A 21,313-nucleotide genomic window follows, 5' to 3' on the forward strand; every position below is an offset into this window, starting at 1 on the left:
AGTGACACACATCTGGCAAGCTACAGGGGCTACAATGCTCTCTGCTGCAGAACAGTTGCCAGACACATTGTGCCAGGATGCAGTTTCACCGATACTGCCAAGGGGAAGGCACCACTTGTGACAGTAGAGACCTGCACTGCCAACTGTGTCACAGGCTGCAGAACATGGACATAAAACAGAGCAATGCACTGCCTCCCGGTGTGCAGAAGACATGCAGCAGTCAGTGGAAACGATACCAGCATTGAAGAGCAATGCCACAGCCACAGGAGAAGATGCCAGCAAAACAGTATGGTTTCGCCAACACTGAGCCAGCTAATGCGTCAGCTACCTACACTTGTCGATGCAATTATGGCAACCCTCCAGACCAGATTTGTCAAGAACCAGTTCACCATGGATGATGCACATGTATCTGCACATTCAGTGCAAATGGAGTATGTCCATAGCAGGGTGAATTTCACCAATTCCTATGGGGTGAGGATGTTGATATTTGTCTTGTGCAGGACACCTTACTCAAACCCAAGATAAACGCTGTAATGTAATTGACTGTAGGAAATAAGGTTTATCTGAAGTGAAAAGTATGATGCCCATAGTAAAGAGTTGAGGTAATTTCATGATTATGTTATATTTAATTTACGATAAATAATGAACTTGTTAAAGATGTTATATATCTTTGGAGTTTATAAGGTCAGCAGACCAAATAAACTAGGAAGCAAGAATATCTGCAACTTCCAGACACATGTTGGCTTGCTCACCACTTCTTTCTCAGTCTTGGAGGAAGATGGACATGCTTTTGTGACAAGTGAAGTATAATGGATTTAGATTATCAATGTTGATAGTGAAAATGGTGTAGTTCCTAATAAAAACTACGAATAAATATAATTTTTAGCTGAAAGTATTTCCAATCTGGTGGATCTTATTTAAACAGAAGAAAACCCAGGCCATGCTTGATGTTAGAATGATTATTTTGCAGGCAAGGAAAACTATGAAACCCCCCTAGACAAACAAGATCTGCATTTATTGGGTGTGTAATCTTTCAGCAACTACTAAAAAATAATTCATGCTGAAATTGTGCTGGGACTGGTCGTATTAATCCCAATCAAAAACACATGATGAGAGTTTTGTCCTACCACATTATACTGCATAAGATTCTACAAACAATTTTTCAGTTATCTAAGAAATGAGTAAGATAACAACCAGTACAACACGAGGACAGGAAACTAATGCTGCTACCAAGATGACAGGGCAGCCCACAAGTTTGGCACTGCCACCTATGTCAAGAGGTTGTTGCGACATCACCGAGTCTTGCCATGTTGAAAGGCACTGGGGTGTCCGTCAACACCAACACCAGAAAGATTCTTTTCATGATGGTATACCAGCAGCCTAACTGGCTACTACATGAAGATGACTTCTCTGTCCTGCTGTCACTAGAGGGGAGAGTATTCATTGTGGGGAACTTCAGTGTGAAAAAGCTGGAATGGAACTCTCACCTCACCACCAGGAAGCACTGTGGCACAGTCACACAAAGCCATGTCACCTGTGCACTTTCCAGTTCAGGGTCAACAGGACATGAGTGACTTTGGCCTCATGAAGGGCGTTGGTCTATTCATGCATGCTGAAATGCGTAATGTCCTGTCATCCAATCACGTTCCAATCATCTTTGACAGGGATGTAATTGGCACCTCTCTTACAGACTGTTGTCCAAGTTACCAAAACCTGGATCGAGAGCACTTCTTGCAAGGAAATACTTGAATCATTCAAGAACATGCCGAACCCCGAGGTAGTCGGGGCCAACACAGCACTAGCCTTCTTCAAATAAAGAATACTTTGCACAGCAAATGCAGCGATCCCAAGATGACAATAGTGATCACAAGATTTCTCGCAACAGCTACCATCCCACATCCCAATGACAATCACCGAGAAGAACAAAGATTTTCTGAATGGTGTCTCGCTCACTAACTAGACACAAAATGCCATGTCAATTGCATGTGACAGAAGATTAAGGAAGCAGATGAAGAACACAGGAACAGGGAATGGGTGGACCTGGTTTCTGCACTCAGCCCTGTGAAAGGCAGTGCCTGGGAAATCATGATGATCCTCTTGTGCTGCTGACAGTGCATACCACCGCTACAGGCAAGCAATGACTATGTTAGCGAGCCTGACGCAAAAGTTAGTGTGCTGGTCAACTCATTCACATGTGGATGAGGGCCACATCCATGGAGCCAACGAGTCACTTCCTAGCAGCCAGAGACAATGATGACTTCATCGAGCTGGTCACAGGGGAAGATGTCATGGTGCAGCTTCACTTGCTGAGCACCAGGAAAGCTGGAGGAAGTGATGGAGTCAACAACCACCCACTGAAGGACCTTCTGCCATGAGTGATTCGGCATTTAGTTGACATCTTCAATGAGATGCTCCATTCAGGTACCTACCCATGAGCATGGAAACATGCAGAAATTGTGACTATCCCAAAGACTGGCAAAGTTCCATGGCAGATAAGCAGCTACTGACCCATCACCTTCTCCCATCTCTCTCAGAATTTCTCGAAAGGCTCTAGGTGAAAATTCTGATGGAACATGGCACTCAGGAGGGTGTCATTACCCCATGAGCAGCTTGGTTTTTGAGGTAGTCATTCAACCTCTCATTAGTTCCTGTGCTAGTTTCTGTGACTGGTAGAGCCTTTGAGAGAGCATTGAAAACAAGGGAATATCTTGGGTCAGTGTTCCTCAATGTGTCTAGGGCCTTCACTTCCATTTGGAACAACGACCTCCCATGCAAGCATTTTGTACTCGGGCTGCAATGTCACCTGGAGTTATTCTCAGACCGTAACTATCTGAGCGAACCTTCTGCACCACAAAGATCAGTACTCGGCCCCCTGCTATACTCTTTGTACACTGCTGACATTCTGTGGGTGTCACAGACGAGTTAGTGCCTTACGTCAATGATACAGCAGTGTTTACCACCAGCATGCACATACAGATGATGAGTAATCACCTCCAGCTCTGGTTCAGCTGAAATTAAACACAGTGAAGAGCCAGACAATTATCTCCACCCAAAGAATGCTGCTGCCAGATCTACCGCCAGTTGAGATCCTAGGAGCACGATGCTGCCACTGCACCATAATGTTACAAACTACCTAACGCTGGTTCAACCAGTGTTCGAGTACGCAGACGTGGTGAGGGGAAAGGCCACAGATTCACTCATCACAATGCTGCAAACGGTCGAGAACCGAGTCCTGAAGATAACTTTGTCTCCTCTGAGGGAATACTCCACTCCTCTGCTACATGGAGACACAGGCCTCCAGCTCCTGCAGGACAGATTCCAGATCACCACAAGGTCCTTCTCTGAGAAGGCGAGATAATCCCACAATCGACTCATCCAAGAACAGGGCACCACAGGCCACTGGCCACTGGCCACATCAGCATTGGCCGTTTCGTATAGGTAAGGTTTTTTTTTTCCTTTCCTTCCTATAGGAACAGCATATTTATGCTCACACTGCACAACATGCTAAACGAGGAAATGCTCGCCAATGGAACATCAGCATCTGGAGCTGTCATTTGTACTCAGCTGATTCATGCGAAAAGATTTCTGGCGTGATTATGGCTGCTCGATGGGAATTAACAAACTTTGAACATGGAATGATAGTTGGAGCTAGACAAATGGGACATTCCGTTTCCAAAATTGTTACAGAATTCAACATTTTGATATCTAAGACTGTGCCAAGAATACAATATTTGAACCATTGCCACTTAACATGGGCAACACGGTGGCTGACATCCTTCACTTTATGATCGAGAGCAATGGCATTTGTATAGAGTTGTCAGTGCCAACAGACAAGCAACTATTCATCAAATAACCAAAGAAATCAATGTGGGAATACAAGAAACATATTTGTTAGGACAGTGTGGCGAAATCTGATGTTAATGGGCTATGGCAGCAGACAGCTGATGTGAGTACCTTCGCTAACAGCATGACATCACCTACAGCACCTCTCTTGGGCTCGTGATCATATTGGTTGGACCCCAGACGACTGGGAAATCGTGGCCTCGTCAGACAAGTCCCGATTTTAGTTGTTAATAGTTGATGGTGAGGGTGGAGTGTGGTGCAGACCTCAAGAAGCCATAGACTCTTTTTATCAACAAGCATTGTGGTCCCACAATGGTGTGGGCTGTGTTTACATGCATCCTTGATTATGTTTCGCTACTTGAAGACTGTTTGCAGCTATTCATAAACTTCATATTCCTAAACAACAAAGGAATTTTTATGAATGACTATGCATGATGTTACTTGGCTTTTGTTGTCTGCGACTGATTTGAAGATCATCTGAGCTGATAGAGTGAATTGTTTGGTCACCCGGACAGCCTGTTATCACTCCTATTGAAGAATTTAGAACATAATTAAGAGATGATTTCGAGCACAAAATCCTACATTGTCAACATTTTCACAATTGTGGATGCTATAGAGGCAGCATGGCTCAATACTTTTGCATGGGACTTCCAACGACTTATTGAGTTCATGCCTGAGTTGCTGTGCTACTCCAGACAAAGGAGATCCGACTCAATATTTGGAGATATCCCATGACTTGTGTCACCTAAGTGTAATGTTCTGCAAGTAAACTGACAAAATCTTGCATTAAACTATGAAGCACAAAGAAAGAGATGTCTTCCCATGTCAGTTGTTTATTGAAAAGAAAATACTGAACAATTTGTTTGTTCTGTAGATTCCCAGTTATTTACATACCTCAATGTGTCCTGCAATTTTTTCTTTTATTTCAGTAGGAAAACTTTAAATATATTATTTACAGGCTTAATAAAACACATAATGCTAAAAGCATAAATAATAAAATGAGAGTTCTTACCAAGAACTTGAATATTCAGCTTGCTCCTAGATGTGTGTCCATCTGGATTTGTGGCTATGCAAACATAGCCACCTTCATCAGCTTGTTTCTGAATTTCCTGAATCACCAATGTTCCATTTGGGAAAACCAGTTGGCGATGATTTACTGGCAGCGATCTTCCTGAAAATTATTGTTTTATAGCACAAAGTAAACTTCATACTGTTTCATATTATTAAAAATCATTATAAATCCATATTTTCATTCATTCTATATCGACAAACACTGTGTTCTCAGTATTCTGATTAATTACCAGAAGCACCACATGTTAGTGGTTCCTGCGAAGGCCTGTACTGAGTGCGACCAGTAATGAGTGAATAAACAATGCAAAAAACAATGAATGAGCTTGCTTGTTCTCTCTCTCTCTCTCTCTCTCTCTCTCTCTCTCTCTCTCTCTCTCGGTAGCACGCCCCCCCCCCCCCCCCCCCCAACACACACACATACAGGCAGAAAGAGAGATAGATAGAGAGAGTGAGAGAGAGAGAGAGAGAGAGAGAGATAGAGATTGGGGGGGGGAGGGAGTTTCATTTTATACGTGTTTATTTTAGAAACTAGTAAACAACGCGATACTGTACAGTGCCAAAGAGGTACACGGGCCCTGCCACTATCTTGTGACATCACCCTAGTCGGCTTGTCCACAAGAATTCGCAAATGCTCGGCTCCCTGCAGGGTCTATGGGAAATCAGTATGTAACTGAGAATGTAGCCACCAAATGTCTTAACTTCGGCATGTGCTATTGAGAACTTGCATGCATGTAAATGTGCAGTCACAAATTATTAAATTTGTCTGAAATAGATAGTTGCCCCTGCCAGCTACGCCTGCTTGCACTGACAGCATCACGTACTGCACCCCGAGTCTTCGCTGCTAAGTAGGCGCTACGGCCTGTCTTTCTCGTGGGCCACGTTCTGTACCAATTACGCCATTAACATGACAGGAAATTGAACCTCAAGAAATGGCCAATGGATACAGTCACTCAGAACATGGACACACACTGAGTAGGTTAGTTTGTTTGATGGTGGTCTGGTCGCAAGTTCACAAAGCCAACAATAATGTGTCATGACAATGTTATAGGCCTATTGCTTTTTGTCGTAACATATTCATTAGTCATGCCAGCTCACAACCTAGCTACCGGTATCACTTTCCTCCCTACTACTTAATCTAGGACTTGGGATACGCTACTGTTCCATCTATTACTATAATAACCATAAAAAAGGTAAAGAACGTGCCAGTGGTGATGTCACTGATCAAAACATAATGACACTCTCGACATCTTTAATATATTTGCCATATACATTAGATCCATGTAGCCTAGATCTAATAAACAACACAAACCAGACCAGCACAAGACAGAACTAAACAGAACTAAATGACGTATTGCAGAAAAACATGAATATTTCCAACTTAAGATGTGCCTACACTAAATTTGAAACATTTTCTGAACAATTTTCATAACTTTGTGTGCAGATACTGCTGGACACTTGACGTTTTCAACAACATGTGGCTGTGTTGGTACAGATAAAACACAACATTATGTACAGTCTGCTACCTCTAAATGCCAGTGTATGTTGCCAGTGTTTATTGATGTTACATGTTACTAAAAACAGCATGGCACAAAGCAGAATAGACGCAAAACCACAAATCGATTTTTAGCTCTCAATCGGCTCCAACAAATTTCCACCGCTGCCAACATAGACTGAATTCGTTAGCAGATGATATATCATAGGTCTATGATTTTGTACATGAAAGCAAATGTAACATGTAGAGTTAACGATACATGAAATAAAACTCAGCACAGTGAAGACAACACTGAATGAAGACGGTGGGATCAGTGTAAACTGCATATATGCTGGGATAAACTTGGTAGTGACTTGAAATAGATGGACATCGATCAAAAGTTGTACACCCTCTTCCAACTTGATTGGTTCCCCCTCTCATCCTATGACATACCTCCTGAGCTATGTGTAGTACAATGACAAATTCTGCACATACATTCACTGGTATACGTGAATACTGCCTGCAAACTGTGTTGCGAAGAGACTCAGTAAAAAAGTGTATAATGCTGAAGTTAACTGTATGAACAGCACAAAAGGTAGTAAGTAGTAAACTTTTTTCCGTTCATCGTTTTATGAGGGATGTCAGCAGCGGAAAGTTTCTTAAAGGTTTGACATAATGTGTAAATTTTCTTGGAAGTCGGTTACTGCTCTCATTCTAAAATACTGAATGAATATATTCTCGGTATTTGCGTGCCGTCAATTAAGCCCCTATTGCATGACACATCTGTGGACCAGGGTCTGTAAGTGACAGGTCCGGTCACGCTACCATAATACTATGTGATAGCCGCCATTTTGGATCTGTAACTCTACTGTCGCAGACTGTATTTGTATAGCGTTTGTTAACAGAAAAGGGTTGTCATTAAAATTGGAATGTGGTGATGCACTGAATTGTTGCAGCAGATCGTCTAAAGGGATCAGGTTATTCAGATTTCCTACAGACAAAGATAAGAGGGCGAAATGCTTACCGAACTGTAGGAAAGACAATGGAAACCAACAACATATTCCAAGTTATGTGTGGTAAGTAAATTAACCAATTAAAAGAATTACAGATGAAATATGGAGTGTTTTCTACACAGTATCATTTGTATGTCTCTGATTTCTTTAAGCATCACTTTGAGGATTCACAATTCGAGTTTCAGGGACTTGATGGAAAAAGACTTAAAATGCAATTCTTCTAAACTGAAGTATCCAAAAGCAAGAACAGTGACTGAAGCACATGTTAATGAAGATGAGATATCCATCAACGTTTCCTAGTTCTTATGTATCCATGTTTCCAACAGAACACAATTGTTAACTTTATTTTAGATTGTTAAATGTAAGCTACTACTTCTATAGCCTGCAAAGATACTCGTGTATCATGGTACAAAGTTAGGGCGAGCAAATTGTGCCCTGAATTAAACTGTGGGCCCACCTAATGCAGTAATAATGTTACGAAAGTGCTATAGCTGCAAGTATAATTCTGTGATCAGAAATGTTGTAGAAACCAAACTAGTTTTCATAGCTGAGAGTACACCTCTTGTTAAATTGTTATTGATAAAATGGGATAATTTCAACTGTAACACTTCAGATCAGCTGATGCGTAGATTTGTTGAAGTCAGCATACGTTTAATATTGGTAAAGTGGCTTCTGAAAAGGCTGCTTCAACTTTAGCCTGTTTTTGCGAAATAATGGAGTTTCGCAATTATATTTTCATCCACTGAAGTTTTTGAGGAAGAAGTTTGTTAACAGCAACAGGAGACATGCAGTACAATTGGAGATACTGGTGCAAGTTTGAAGTTGCAGAAAAAGAGAATGAAATCAGAGGTGAGGTATTTTATGTTGATGCCACTTTATCATTAATAAAATCCACTCATCAGAAATGTATTATAGTAATCATCACTCTCATTTGTTTGGATGGTAGGCCTATATAAAATATTCTCTCTTCACAAAGGAACAATGTAAAAGATAACTGCAATGGAGAGCAAGCTTAAGACATACTTACACCCAGATCAGATGAAGTATGTGGAAAGAATTTCTGAATCAGAAATGGTCAAATGAAACTGTAAGATTTGCTCTAGAAGTGAAAGTTACTGTTGATACAAAGGGTTATGAATTCCTGATGAGCACTAATTGTCCATTGCCACAAGCAAGAAAACTGAGGAAGGGGATTGAAGCCTGCAAATTTGCACTTGGTTTTTGGCATGATATTGTTAAGAGATTAGGTGTGAAGCCACTGTCTGAAGGAGTGCAAGGAAAACTGTTAAGTCGTACAGCTTGCCAGTCATGCTTTAATTTTTGCTTTAATTTTGTGGTGTGAGGTTTAACAGTGCACTGGAAGCAGATTGTCGCATATTTTTTAACTGGGAACAAATCTAAACAAACTTTGGAATAACTTTGTTAAGGCAGTAATGTTACAATGTAGTGCAATACAATGAGGTCAGTTATTTCCAGATTTGGAACATAACAGATTGGTACATAAAGTTACAGGAGACTGGTGTCAAGTTGGCATATAATTTCAGTACGCTTGCTTTGGCTACAAAATAACCAGACGAGTTACCCCTTTTTGTTAACCTACTGATTTTTGCAATTTCTATAACAGTGGTGTTGGCAAAACTGATGTCTGCTGGTGGACGATGTTTAGGGCTGTCAAAATAAATCCAGTGGGTCTTCTTTTGATAGTCCATCTTTTTGTCCCTGTTTCCTGCTGAAATTTTCTGGCACATCATACTGTGATCCCAGATGTCAGCTACTTTTCCTCTGGACTTCCAAATTGTCTCTGACCTATTGCAAAGGGGAACTCTATTCATAGCTATATAAAAATGTTTTCAAGAGATAGATATACTTCTTACAGGTATGTAATGTATGAACTTGGTAAACTTATAGACAGCCATGAAAAAGACCAGTGTCAGAAGCGAACTATTCAATGTTGAAACTGCTGCTCAAGTAACTAGTAATCTCGAGTCTTTTACGTTATTCTAAACTATGAAAAATAATCTGCAACATACTAGTTTGCCATAACACCGTTGAAGGTCAAAATTTGCGATGCAATTCCTCATTTGTAGCATCAAATGAGGGAGTTCATTTCCTTGTGTGGAAAAATATCTGACGGAAGTTTCGGGATTTTTCTGAATAACATTTTTTCTGTTGAAGTGAAGCAGCCCACAGCCTGAGTAATACCAGTGGCAATGCTGTCAACATTGTGACACATTAATCCTGGCTTGAGTTTTCTGTGCCAGCATTCCATCATGCCATTGCTTGTTGGATATTAGATCATAGAATGATAAGTGAACCTGCAAGAAGCAGCTGGTTTGTTGAACAAAGAAGACTCAAATAGTTGGCGTTGATCTGTTGTCACATTTGTCAGGCACCCAAACGTCAAAATCCATGATGTTAGAAAAGTTCTTTCAAATGTATCTGCAGAAATATCCACAATAGGCATGGCTTTGACCCACCAAGTGGTATATTTTAATTGTGTCCCTGGGAATAGTGGCCCTACGAGATTCAGGTGGACCTGAGAAAAATGGCCTGTTGGTTCTTGAATGGAATTGACAGGCTTTTTCGAAGCGGTGACCAATTTTGGTCAATGTACAAATGAAAATTGCATCATAACCGTGGCCATACGAATGTATGTGTTGATGGCTCCAGGATGTGTGAGGCAATGCAGCATGCCAAAACCCTGCTTCCTACAATGCAAAGGAATGAAAGGTCAAGGTCAGCTCTGTGATGCAATGCATCAGATGAGAAAGTTGTCCATAGGTACTTGTTTCAGCTGCTTTAGTGTCATTTGCTTCATAAGGAACTCATCTATGTTCTCTGTTTACTTTGCTAAAGCCATCTAGGTTAGATTCTCTCTTGCAGAGCATGCATTGATTGTTCAGAGGTAGTTGGTAACTGCATTGTCAACTCCTTGCAGGCAATGGAACTCAGTAGCGAATTGTATGATCAATTCTAACTGGTGAAACTGCTAAGAGGGGCAAGGACTATGAGGGTGGTTAAACATCAAAGAAACAGGTTTATGGTCTCTAAATACAGTTAATTGGTTTGCCACAACTTCTGGTTGGAAATGTCTAATTGCTTCATAGACTGGTAACAGCTCATGGTTATAGGCACTCCATTTAGTCTGTGCATCAGACAGCTTGAGGAAAAGAAATCTACAGGCTGCCATGACTCTTTTACCTTCTGTTGCAGCAATGCCCCTACAGCTTCCTGCCTAGCATCTACAACTACAGCCAGTGGCGCTGAACGCAGAGGGTGAGTAGGGAGTACTGTCTCTTGAAAGGAGGATGTCACATAGCAGAAAGCCGACAATAATTCGTGTGCCCACAAGAAAGTATGTTTTCCTCTTGAAATTTACCATAAAGCACTGCTGTATATGGTGGCTGGACTTGCAGAAATTGGTTGAGAAAAGGCGTAGCTGCTGATATGTTTGTGATGGCGGAATCAACTGGAAACACCTTAGATGATAAGAGCTTAATACATGTGGGAGTAAACTGATGTCCCAAAAGGTCCACTGCTTCTTTGCAAAGCATGCACTTGTCATTATTTATCTTCAGTCCATAATCAGAAGGCCTTAAAGGATGGTCTGTAGATGAATTTCGTGCTCAGCACATCGTCTAGGTACGTCAAGTAGAAATCTGGATTATGAAGAACCTCGTCAACAAAACATTGCCATGTTTGTGCGGCATTCTTATGGCCAAATGGGATCCGAACATACTGAAAGTTATATTCTTGTAGCAAAGCCAAATGTCAAAGGAAGAACAATATTAATGACAATCTCACTGCAATTCAAGTGAGTAAGGCAAAAATTGTTTTTACTAACTGGATCTATATTTGTACGAGCATACTTGATTATCTAAAGAATTGATGTGCAATTTTCATCATAGAGTTATGAAACAAAAATACCGAAAAACTTGAGCTTTATCTGTATACTGACAGTTATAGCTACAAAATAAAAACAGAAGTTTTTTATGTAGATATAAAAGAAATTGTTCATGAATTTGACAATAGTGTTTACTCAAAAGATAATATTTATAGCATTTCTCAAATAAGTAGAGAAGAATTAGAAAATTGAAGATGAGTGTAAGAAAAATAATGGATGAAATTGGTAACAAAGAAGATAAAAATGTAAAGGCATTAAGAAAAATATTGTAAAAAGTAAGATAAAGCAAAGTAGAGAAAAAAATCTGAACACTTCAAGAACAATGTTGTAAGAAGTAAAATAAGTTTGTAATATTATAAACATTTGTTCAATAATTGAAAAATATGGAAATATGAATTTGATGCAAAGTCTAGATCATGAAATTTATTCTGTAGCTCTGATGATTATACGAGATATGTTTTGGAGAATAAAAAAGTTACATTGCATGGGGGCATTATCTAATTAAATAGTTTGTTCATATTTCTTAATTAGCTTAAGTTATAATTTTGTGGTTCATAGTGTGGGTTCCTGTAGTCATGTCCTAGTTCATGAACCACGGGCAACGTATGAGTGACTAAGTAAGTGGTCCCGACAGTTGGGATACCAGTTGCATTGGAATAAGGCTGGGCATCTCGGACATATTCTGAGTTGTGATCACCTTTGTGCTCAGACGGCAAAGACTACCAAATCCACAGGTTAGTCCCTCAACCGTTAGGGGTAAAACTCAATGAGACTCGGGGCAAGTAAGGCTAGCAACCTGCTTCCCTGGTACTTTATGATGCTGGCAACAATCAGAGCAAAATGCCTCGGACCTTTGGAGGTGACGGAGTCCCACCTCTAACTGACAAACCAGGGACTCCTAAGATACAACTTAGCAAACAAATGGTAATGAGATGGGGAGCTATTAATATCAATGGGGGCTACTCTGTGAAGAAGGTAGAGCTGGCAGAGGCTGCAAGTAAGGTGGGGCTGGACGTTTTAGCTGTTAGTGACATTCGGATAAGGGGTGAGAAAGAGGAGGAAGTAGGAGAATACAAGGTCTACCTGTCAGGAGTCAAAGCAGGAATAACACAATGGGGTGTAGGGCTTTACATCAGGAAAGAAATGGAACCCAGCGTAGTTGCAGTACGGTAGGTAAACGAACGACTGATGTGGATAGATTTGACAGTGTCTAGCAAGAAAATTAGGATTGTGTCAGTATATTCGCATTGTGAAGGGACAGATCAAGATAAGATGGATAGTTTTTATGGTGCACTCAGTGATGTAGTTGTTAGAGTAAAGGACAAGGACAGTGTTCTGCTCATGGGTGATTTTAATGCCAGGATTGGAAATCGAACAGAAGGGTATGAAAAGGTTATGGGTAAATTTGGAGAACATATGGAGGCCAACAGGAACGGGAAACAACTCTTGGATTTCTGTGCCAGTATGGGCTTAGTGATCACAAACTCCTTTTTTAAACATAAGAACATTCACCGGTATACTTGGGAAGGCAGGGGAACCAGATCTGTCATTGACTATATAATAACAGATCAGGCATTCAGGAAGGCTGTGAGGGACACACATGTATTCAGGGGATTCTTTGATGACACTGATAATTATTTAATCTGCAGTGAAATTGGGATTGTGAGGCCGAAAGTGCAGGAGGTCAGGTCCATATGTAGGAGGATAAGAGTGGAGAAACTTCAGGATAAGGAAATCAGGCTCAAGTACATAACAGCGATCTCAGAAAGGTACCAGTTAGTTGAATGTAGTCAATTACAGTCATTGGAAAAGGAATGGACAAGGTACAGGGACACAGTACTAGAAGTGGCTAAAGAATGTCTTGGAACAGTAGTGTGTAAAAATAGAAAGAAGCAAACAGCTTGGTGGAATGACACAGTCAAGGCAGCCTGTAAAAGAAAAAAGAAGGCGTATCAAAAATGGCTACATACTAGAACTCAGGTAGACAGAGAAAGTTATGTTGAAGAAAGAAACAAAGCCAAACAGATAATTGCAGCATCCAAGAAGAAATCTTGGGAAGACTTTGGAAACAGGTTGGAAACTATGGATCAAGCTGCTGGAAAACCATTCTGGAGTGTTATTAGCAGTCTTCGAAAGGGAGGTAAGAAGGAAATGACAAGTATTTTGGGCACGTCAGGAAAACTCCTGGTGAATCCTGTGGACACCTTGGGCAGATGGAGGGAATATTTTGAAGAATAGCTCAATGTAGGTGAAAATACAATCAGCAATTTTTCAGATTTCGAGATAGAATGGGATAGGAGTGATGATGGAAATAAGATCACATTTGAGGAAGTGGAGAAAATGGTCAATAGACTGCAGTGCAATAAAGCAACTGGGGTGCATGAAATTAAGTCGGAACTCATTAAATACAGTGGAATTTCAGGCCTTAAATGGCTACACAGGATAATTGAAATGGCGTGGGAGTCGGGACAGGTTCCATCAGACTGGACAAAAGCAGTAATCACACCAATCTTTAAACATGGAAACAGAAAAGATTGTAACAACTACAGAGGTATCTCTCTAATCAGCGTTGTGGATAAAATCTTCTCAGGTATTGTTGAAAGGAAAGTGCGAGTATTAGTTGAGGACCAATTGGATGAAAATCAGTGTGGGTTTAGGCCACTTAGAGGTTGTCAGGACCAGATCTTTAGCTTACAGCAAATAATGGAGAAGTGTTATGAGTGGAACAGGCAATTGTATCTATGCTTTATAGATCTAGAAAAGGCATATGACCGGGTTCCTAGGAGGAAGTTATTGTCTGTTCTACGAGATTATGGAACAGGAGGCAAACTTTTGAAAGCAATTAAAGGTCTTTGCATGGATAGTCAGGCAGCAGTTAGAGTTGACGGTAAATTGAGTTCATGGTTCAGAGTAGTTTCAGGGGTAAGACAAGGCTGCAACCTGTCTCCACTGTTGTTCATATTATTTCTGGATCATATGTTGAAAACAATAGACTGGCTGGGTGAGATCAAGATATGTGAACACAAAATAAGCAGTCTTGCATATGCGGATGACTTAGTTGTGATGGCAGATTCGAGTGAAAGTTTGCAAAGTAATATTTCAAAGCTAGATCAGAAGGACTATGGTATGAAGATTAGCATCTCCAAAACGAAAGTAATGTCAGTGGAAAAGAAATATAAACGGATTGAGTGCCAAATAGGTAGAACAAAGTTAGAACAGGTGGGCAGTTTCAAGTACTTAGGATGCATATTCTCACAGGATGGCAACATAGTGAAAGAACTGGAAGTGAGGTGTAGCAAAGCACTCAGCTACGATCTACTCTCATCTGCAAGAAGGAAGTCAGTACGAAGACTAAGTTATCTGTGGATTCAGGTTACCTTATCAACAAGCTTGAGGTTACATATATGAAAGTAGCTAGGATGATTGCAGGTACTAGTAGATGGGAACAATGGCAGGAGGGTGTCCACAATGAGGAAATCAAAGAAAAACTGGGAATGAACTCTATAGATGTAGCAGTCAGGATGTACAGGCTCAGATGGTGGGGTCACGTTACACGCATGGGAGAAGCAAGGTTACCCAAGAGACTCGTGGGTTCAGCAGCAGAGGGTAGGAGGAGTCAGGGCAGGCCAAGGAGAAGGTACCTGGATTCGGTTAAGAATGATTTTGAAGTAATAGGTTCAACATCACAAGCACTGAATAGGGGATCATGGAGGAACTTTATATATAAGAGGGCTATGCTCCAGACTGAACGCTGAAAGGCATAATCAGTCTTAAATGATGATGATGATGATGTTGATATAATTTTTGTCTATATAATTAAATTAGTAGTTGAAAATTTTATAACTAAATATTATACCTGATATTTTACTATTTTTCCTGAAAATATTATATGCATATTAATAAATTACTTTTATAAGGTTCATAACTAACAGGGAAATGTTTGAGAAACAGTAAAAATTACTTGAAAAACTAATTAATTTGGTGTAAAAGACAGTAAAAATTGTAAAAATGATGAAAGAGTCTATTTTTCTTCGTCCATGTCTTTTGCACTTTATTTGCTTACAAAATCTAACCTTTTGATGAAGTACTGTTATTTTGATCCATTTTGCTGATTATCAGGAAAGTCATCTAAAAATCCCCAAATGCAGTTTACTTTTATGATGTAAGACAGGGGCGAGCGGAGTGGCCAAGCGGTTCTAGGCACTTCAGTGTGGAATCGCGTGACCACCACGGTCGGAGGTTCGAATCCTGCCTCAGGCGTGGATGTATGTAATGTCCTTAGGTTAGTTGAGTTTAATTAGTTCTAAGTTCTAGGGGACTGATGACCTCAGATGTTAAGTCGCATAGTGCTCAGAGCTATTTGAACCATTTCTTGTAAAACAGGCCTCGCATTTCATGCGTTTGTGTCGGGCGGGAGTAACACTACATTTTCTGACATCACAGAGATACTCTAAAGCCTGTGTTTATTGTTGGCCATGGTTTCAATACAGTGACATCGTGCAATTTTAGTCTGTCCTTGTCTGAACTGCTTATCGTGCATGGAAGTGAAACGGGGATGATAATCCGTTCAGACAAGAAGACAACAGAAGCGTCTGAAATGTGGTGCTACAGAAGAAAGTTGATGATTAGATGGCTATGTCACGTAACTAAAGGGGAGGTACTGAACAGAAATGGAGAGCACAACTTGACTAAAAGAGGGATGAAATTATAGAAGACATCGCGAGACAACAAGGAATCATCAGTTAGGTACTCGATCTAATGTGTGTGTGTGTGTGTGTGTGTGTGTGTGTGTGTGTGTGTGAGTGGGGTAGGGTAAAAATTTTAGAGGGAAGCTAAGAGATGAATACAGTAAGCAAATGCAAATGGATGTTAAGCTGCAGTAGTTATTCGGAGATGAACAGCCTCGTACGGAGTAGAGTAGCACTGAAAGCGGCATCAAACCAGTCTTCAGACTGACGTCCACAACAACATATGCAGTCTATATCTAAACCTACGTACATACTCCACAACCCACCATACAGTGCGTGGCGGATCGTACATTGTAGCACTACTAATCACTTCCTTTCCTGTTCCACTCGCAAAGAGATCGATGAAAAAGGACTGGGTACATGCCTGCATATAAGCTGTTAATGTCTCGTATCTTAAACTTCGTGGTCCTTACGTGAAATGTATGTTGGCGACAGTAGAATCGTTCTGTAGTCAGCTTCAGATACCAGTTCTCCAACTTTTCTCAGTGGTGTTCCTGGAAAAGAACATTTCCTTCCTCCAGGGATCCAAATTTTAATTCCCGAAACATCTGCATAGCAGTAGTGTGTTGTACGAACCTACTGGTAAGAAATCTAGTAGTCCACCTTTGAACTTCTTCGATATCTTCCTTTAATCCCACCTGGCGTCTATCGTAAACACTAGAGGAGTACTCACAATAAGAGGTCGCACAAGCGTCCTATAATCGGTCTCTTTTACAGATGAATAAAACTTTACACTTTCCTAAAATTCTTCCAGTAAATAGAAGTTTACCATTCGCCTTCCCTATCACAATATTTACATGCTCGTTCCATTTCATACCTCCTTGCAACGCTACGCCCAGATATTTAAACGACTTGACACAGTCATCTGCCAGAATACGAAATAATGATGTTGGGGGAATTGCTGTAGCTCCAGAGAGTTCCTCACAAGTTGCATCGCGATCTTCTTCAAGAGTATCTGCCACAAATTCCACACTTTGTCCTTCTGCAGGACGTTTCTAGTGCTGTATCCGAAAATAACGAGTTAGTTTTTCATACTCATAAACTTACTCTTTTCTACATTTAGAACTAGCTGCTATTCATCACGTCAACAAAAAATGTTGTCCCTCATCTTTTGTCCTGCTACATTCACTTAATTTCGGCACCTTCTAGTACGAACAATCGCACATTGTTGCCCACCCTGTCCGCCAGATCATTTATGTACGAGGGACATTTCACTGATAATGCACAAGTTGGTATTACTGTGCATTTTTGATGCAACAAAATGAAAATTACGTCAGATATAGTTGGGAGCTTGAGGAAGAAGGTCGTGTTTTTGTTTTTTTGCTGTGTAACATAAAATTGACTAGAGTTAGTAATGGACCCTGGAGGGGTCTCAGGGATTACGACTGTTGGACCGTTGAAGACCAGAAGTCTTACATCAAGATCGAAACTTTATGCGGCAAAAACCCGACAGGAACCACAGTGTGTTAAATGAAGTTTGTGGTGAGTTTACAGTGGACCGTAATACAATTTCACGTCGGGTTAATCGTTTTCGTTGTGGTTGTATGAGCATAGACGAAAACCCAAGACCAGGTGGGCCAAAAACGACAACAGAAGAACGAAGCACGAAAGTTGCAGCAGATGCTCTTGAAGAAAATCGAAGAGCGACTTGTGAGGAACTCTCTGAAGCTACGGGATTTCCCCCAACGTCAGTATTCCGTATGCAGAGAATATGATTTGAAGAAGAGAAAAATTTCTGAGAGATATGCCCAACATTAACTGCTGAAAAGAAGCAGAAATGCCTGAAGATTGCAACGCTACTGGAACAACGATTTGACTGGTGTCAAGGGTTCTTGTGTCACACTGTCTCTATTGATGGGGTTACAGACTTTGAACTGGAATTGAAATCACAGTCCAATGTGTGGAGAGCTTCAGATTCTCCACGTCCGAAAAATTTCGACGTGCTTAATCAAATCCCAAGCAAATGACGATTTTTGCTTATGATCGCCAAGGAATCATCATGACAGATAGAGTCACATGTGAGTTATCGCCTTCATGCAAAAACTGCGCAGAAAAATGCACATAACCTGACCTCAGATACTCGAGGCTGGGACACTCATTCTCTACGACAATGCTAGCCCGTATACAGGGTGAAAAGTATTTAAACCGAGAAACTCTACTTAAAGCGGTAGAGGAAGATTTCTCTGGCGGCAAATTAATTGAACCAACAAACACTTTTCCATCTTTTTATGACCAAGAGACAACACAACACAATTTCAATTACAGTAGATTTTCAAAAATATCTCCATTGACACGTAAACAAAGGTTACACCGTCGGATCATGTTCTGTCTGACACGGGCAAAAACCCCAGGAGTATGCTTAATTGTTCTTACTGCTGCTACTATCCGGCAACCAGATCCTCTTCTGATGCAACAGGAGTTGCGTAAACAAGGTTGCGCATCTCTCCCCACACAAAAAAGTCCAGTGGGGACATATCTGGGGATCGAGAAGGCCATGGTACAGGACCACCTCTGCCAATCCACGTTTCCGGGAACCCTCGGTCCAGGCTCAAATGGCTCTGAGCACTATGGGACTTAACATCGGAGGCCATCAGTGCCCTAGAACTTGGAAGTACTTAAACCTAACTAACCTAAGGACATCGCACACATCCATGTCCGAGGCAGGATTCGAACCTGAGACCGTAGCGGTCACGCGGTTCCAGACTGAAGTGCCTAGAGACGCACGGCCACACCGGCCGGCGTCGGTCCAGGAATCGACGCACACGACGACAGAAATGTGCCGGCGTCCCGTCATGTTGGAACCACACGCGTTGTCTTGTAGGGAGCGGGACGTCTTCCAGCAATTCTGGCAATGCTCTGGCTAGAAAATTGTAAAAGTGCCTGCCTAGGTAGCAGATACGGCCCAATTCAACAGTCCCCACCAACACCGTGTCACACATTAACGAAGAACCGCACTTGATGAGCGCTAGTAACTGGCATGTGGGTTATCCTCACTCCAAACATGCGAAGTGTGCATGTTGAAGACTCCATCACTCCCAAACGTTGCTTCATCGGTAAGCAACACGGAGGATGGAAATGTAGGATCATTTCACACTGTTCGAGGTACCACTGCGAAAACGTTGCTCTGGGTGGATAATCAACTGGTTCCAGGTTGTGGACACCGCCGGCGATGGTGGCCGTGCGGTTCTAGGCGCTTCAGTCCGGAACAGCGAGACTGCTACGGTCGCAGGTTCGAATCCAGCCTCGAGGATGGATGTGTGTAATGTCCTTAGGTTAGTTAGGTTTAGGTAGTTCTAAGTTCTAGGGGACTGATGACCTCAGATGTTAAGTTCCATAGTGCTCTGAGCCATTTGAACCATTTTACACCCTGTAAGTGAAATGGACGTAACAACTGCTCTCGGACTGTTCTCACATTCGTCTGATTCGTCCCCATGTTACGTGCAATTGCACGATTGCTGATTGACGGATCCAGATACACATGCTGCAAGACAGCTTCCTCAAATTGCAGCGCTCTTACCGTGCGACGGCGTCGCTGTCCAGGTAATCTGCTAAATGACCCGGTCTCACGCAGACGTTGGTACATAGCAGCAAAGATCGTATGACACGAGATACGGCGATTAGGATATTGTTGTTGATAAATCCGGTTTGCAGCTCGTTCTTTGTGGTAAGCTACGTAGTACGCACCAACCATATCAGTGTACTCACTCCAGGTGTATCGCTCCATTAGCAACGGAGACAATGCACTATTACACTGGTGGCCAGCAGTTGCCTACAACTGAAGAGCGTAATACGGCCTCTAACAACTGAAGATCGTAATGCGGCGTCTAACAACTGAAGAGCGTTAAATGGCCTCCACCGGTGTAAATAATCCTTACAGGAAAAAAAATGACATTAGGGAAAAATATTTGTTTTGGTGTACCCTACAACCTCCCAGAGTTTGTCAATTTAAATACTTTTCACCCTGTATAGACAATTTTGTATCCCGAAAACTGCGCGAGTAGGGATGAGGAGTGTTGCCATATCCTCCCTGCAGCCCAGACGTCGACTTGTCCCCGAAGTTGAAACAACCAATGCATGGAGTTCGTTATGTTTCTCTGGAAGAGTTTCCTACCACTTTTGCCCGAGCTATTGGACAGGTGAACAGAAGTGGCGTCCTGGATGGAATAATAGAACTTCCAAGACGTTGGGATTCAGTCACAGAGAAGCATGGAGACTATACTCAAGGACGGTAAAGAGATACTGAAGAAAATAAATAAATGTGTAAATAAGAAAAAAATTAATGTGCGTTATTTATGGGATGCCCCTCGTATATAGAAAATAATTAAAATTGATACACCACGAAGATGACGTGCTACAGACGCGAAATTTAACCGACAGGAAGAAGATGCTGTGATATGCAAATGATTAGCTTTTCAGAGCATTTACACAAGGTTGGCGTCGGTGGCGACACCTACAACGGGCTGGCATGAGGAAAGTTTCCAAACGATTTCTCATACACAAACAACAATTGACCGGCGTTGCCTGGTGAAACGTTGTTGTGATGGGTCGTGAAAGGAGGATAAATGCGTACCATCACGTTTCCGACTTTGAAAAAGGTCGGATTGCAGGCTATCGCGATTGCGGTTTGTCGTATCGCGACATTGCTGCTCGCGTTGGTCGAGATCCAATGGCTGTTAGCAGAATATGGAATGGGTTCAGGGGGGTAATACTGAACGCCGTGCTGGATCCCAACAGCCTCGTATCACTAGCAGCAGAGATGATAGGCATCTTATCCGCATGGCTGTAACGGATCGTGTAGCCACGTCTCGATCCCTGAGTCAAGAGATGGGGACGTTTGCAAGACAACAACCATCTGCACGAACTGTTCGACGATGTTTGCAGCAGCATGGACTATCAGCTCGGAGACCATGGCTGTGGTTACCCTTGACGTTGCATCACAGACAGGAGCGCCTGCGATGGTGTACTCAACAACAAACCTGGGTGCACGAATGGCAAAACGTCATTTTTTCTGATGAATCCAGGTTCTGTTTGCAGCATCATGATGGTCGCATCCGTGTTTGGCGACATCGCGGTGAACGCACATTGGAAGCGTGTATTCGTCATCGACATACTGGCGTATCACCCGGCGTGATGGTATGGGGTGCCATTGGTTACACGTCTCGGTCACCTCTTGTTTGCATTGACGGCACTTTGAACAGTGGACGTTACATTTAAGATGTGTTAAGACCCGTGGCTCTACCCTTCATTTGATACCTGCGAAACC

The 21,313-nt window shown here is 41.8% G+C and overlaps 1 protein-coding gene across 1 annotated transcript in view; it reads right to left on the reverse strand.

Moving 5' to 3' along the window:
• The window catches only part of LOC126334576 (Down syndrome cell adhesion molecule-like protein Dscam2), a 290,611-nt gene that overhangs the window by 216,539 nt on the left and 52,759 nt on the right, over window positions 1-21,313 (reverse strand). Inside the window, exon 5 of the mRNA XM_049996963.1 lies at window positions 4,856-5,014. Within this exon, the coding sequence (XP_049852920.1) occupies window positions 4,856-5,014 (159 nt within the window). The remainder of the gene's footprint in view (window positions 1-4,855; window positions 5,015-21,313) is intronic.

This window comes from Schistocerca gregaria, chromosome 2 (assembly GCF_023897955.1).
Source record: "Schistocerca gregaria isolate iqSchGreg1 chromosome 2, iqSchGreg1.2, whole genome shotgun sequence".
NCBI lineage: Eukaryota > Metazoa > Arthropoda > Insecta > Orthoptera > Acrididae > Schistocerca > Schistocerca gregaria.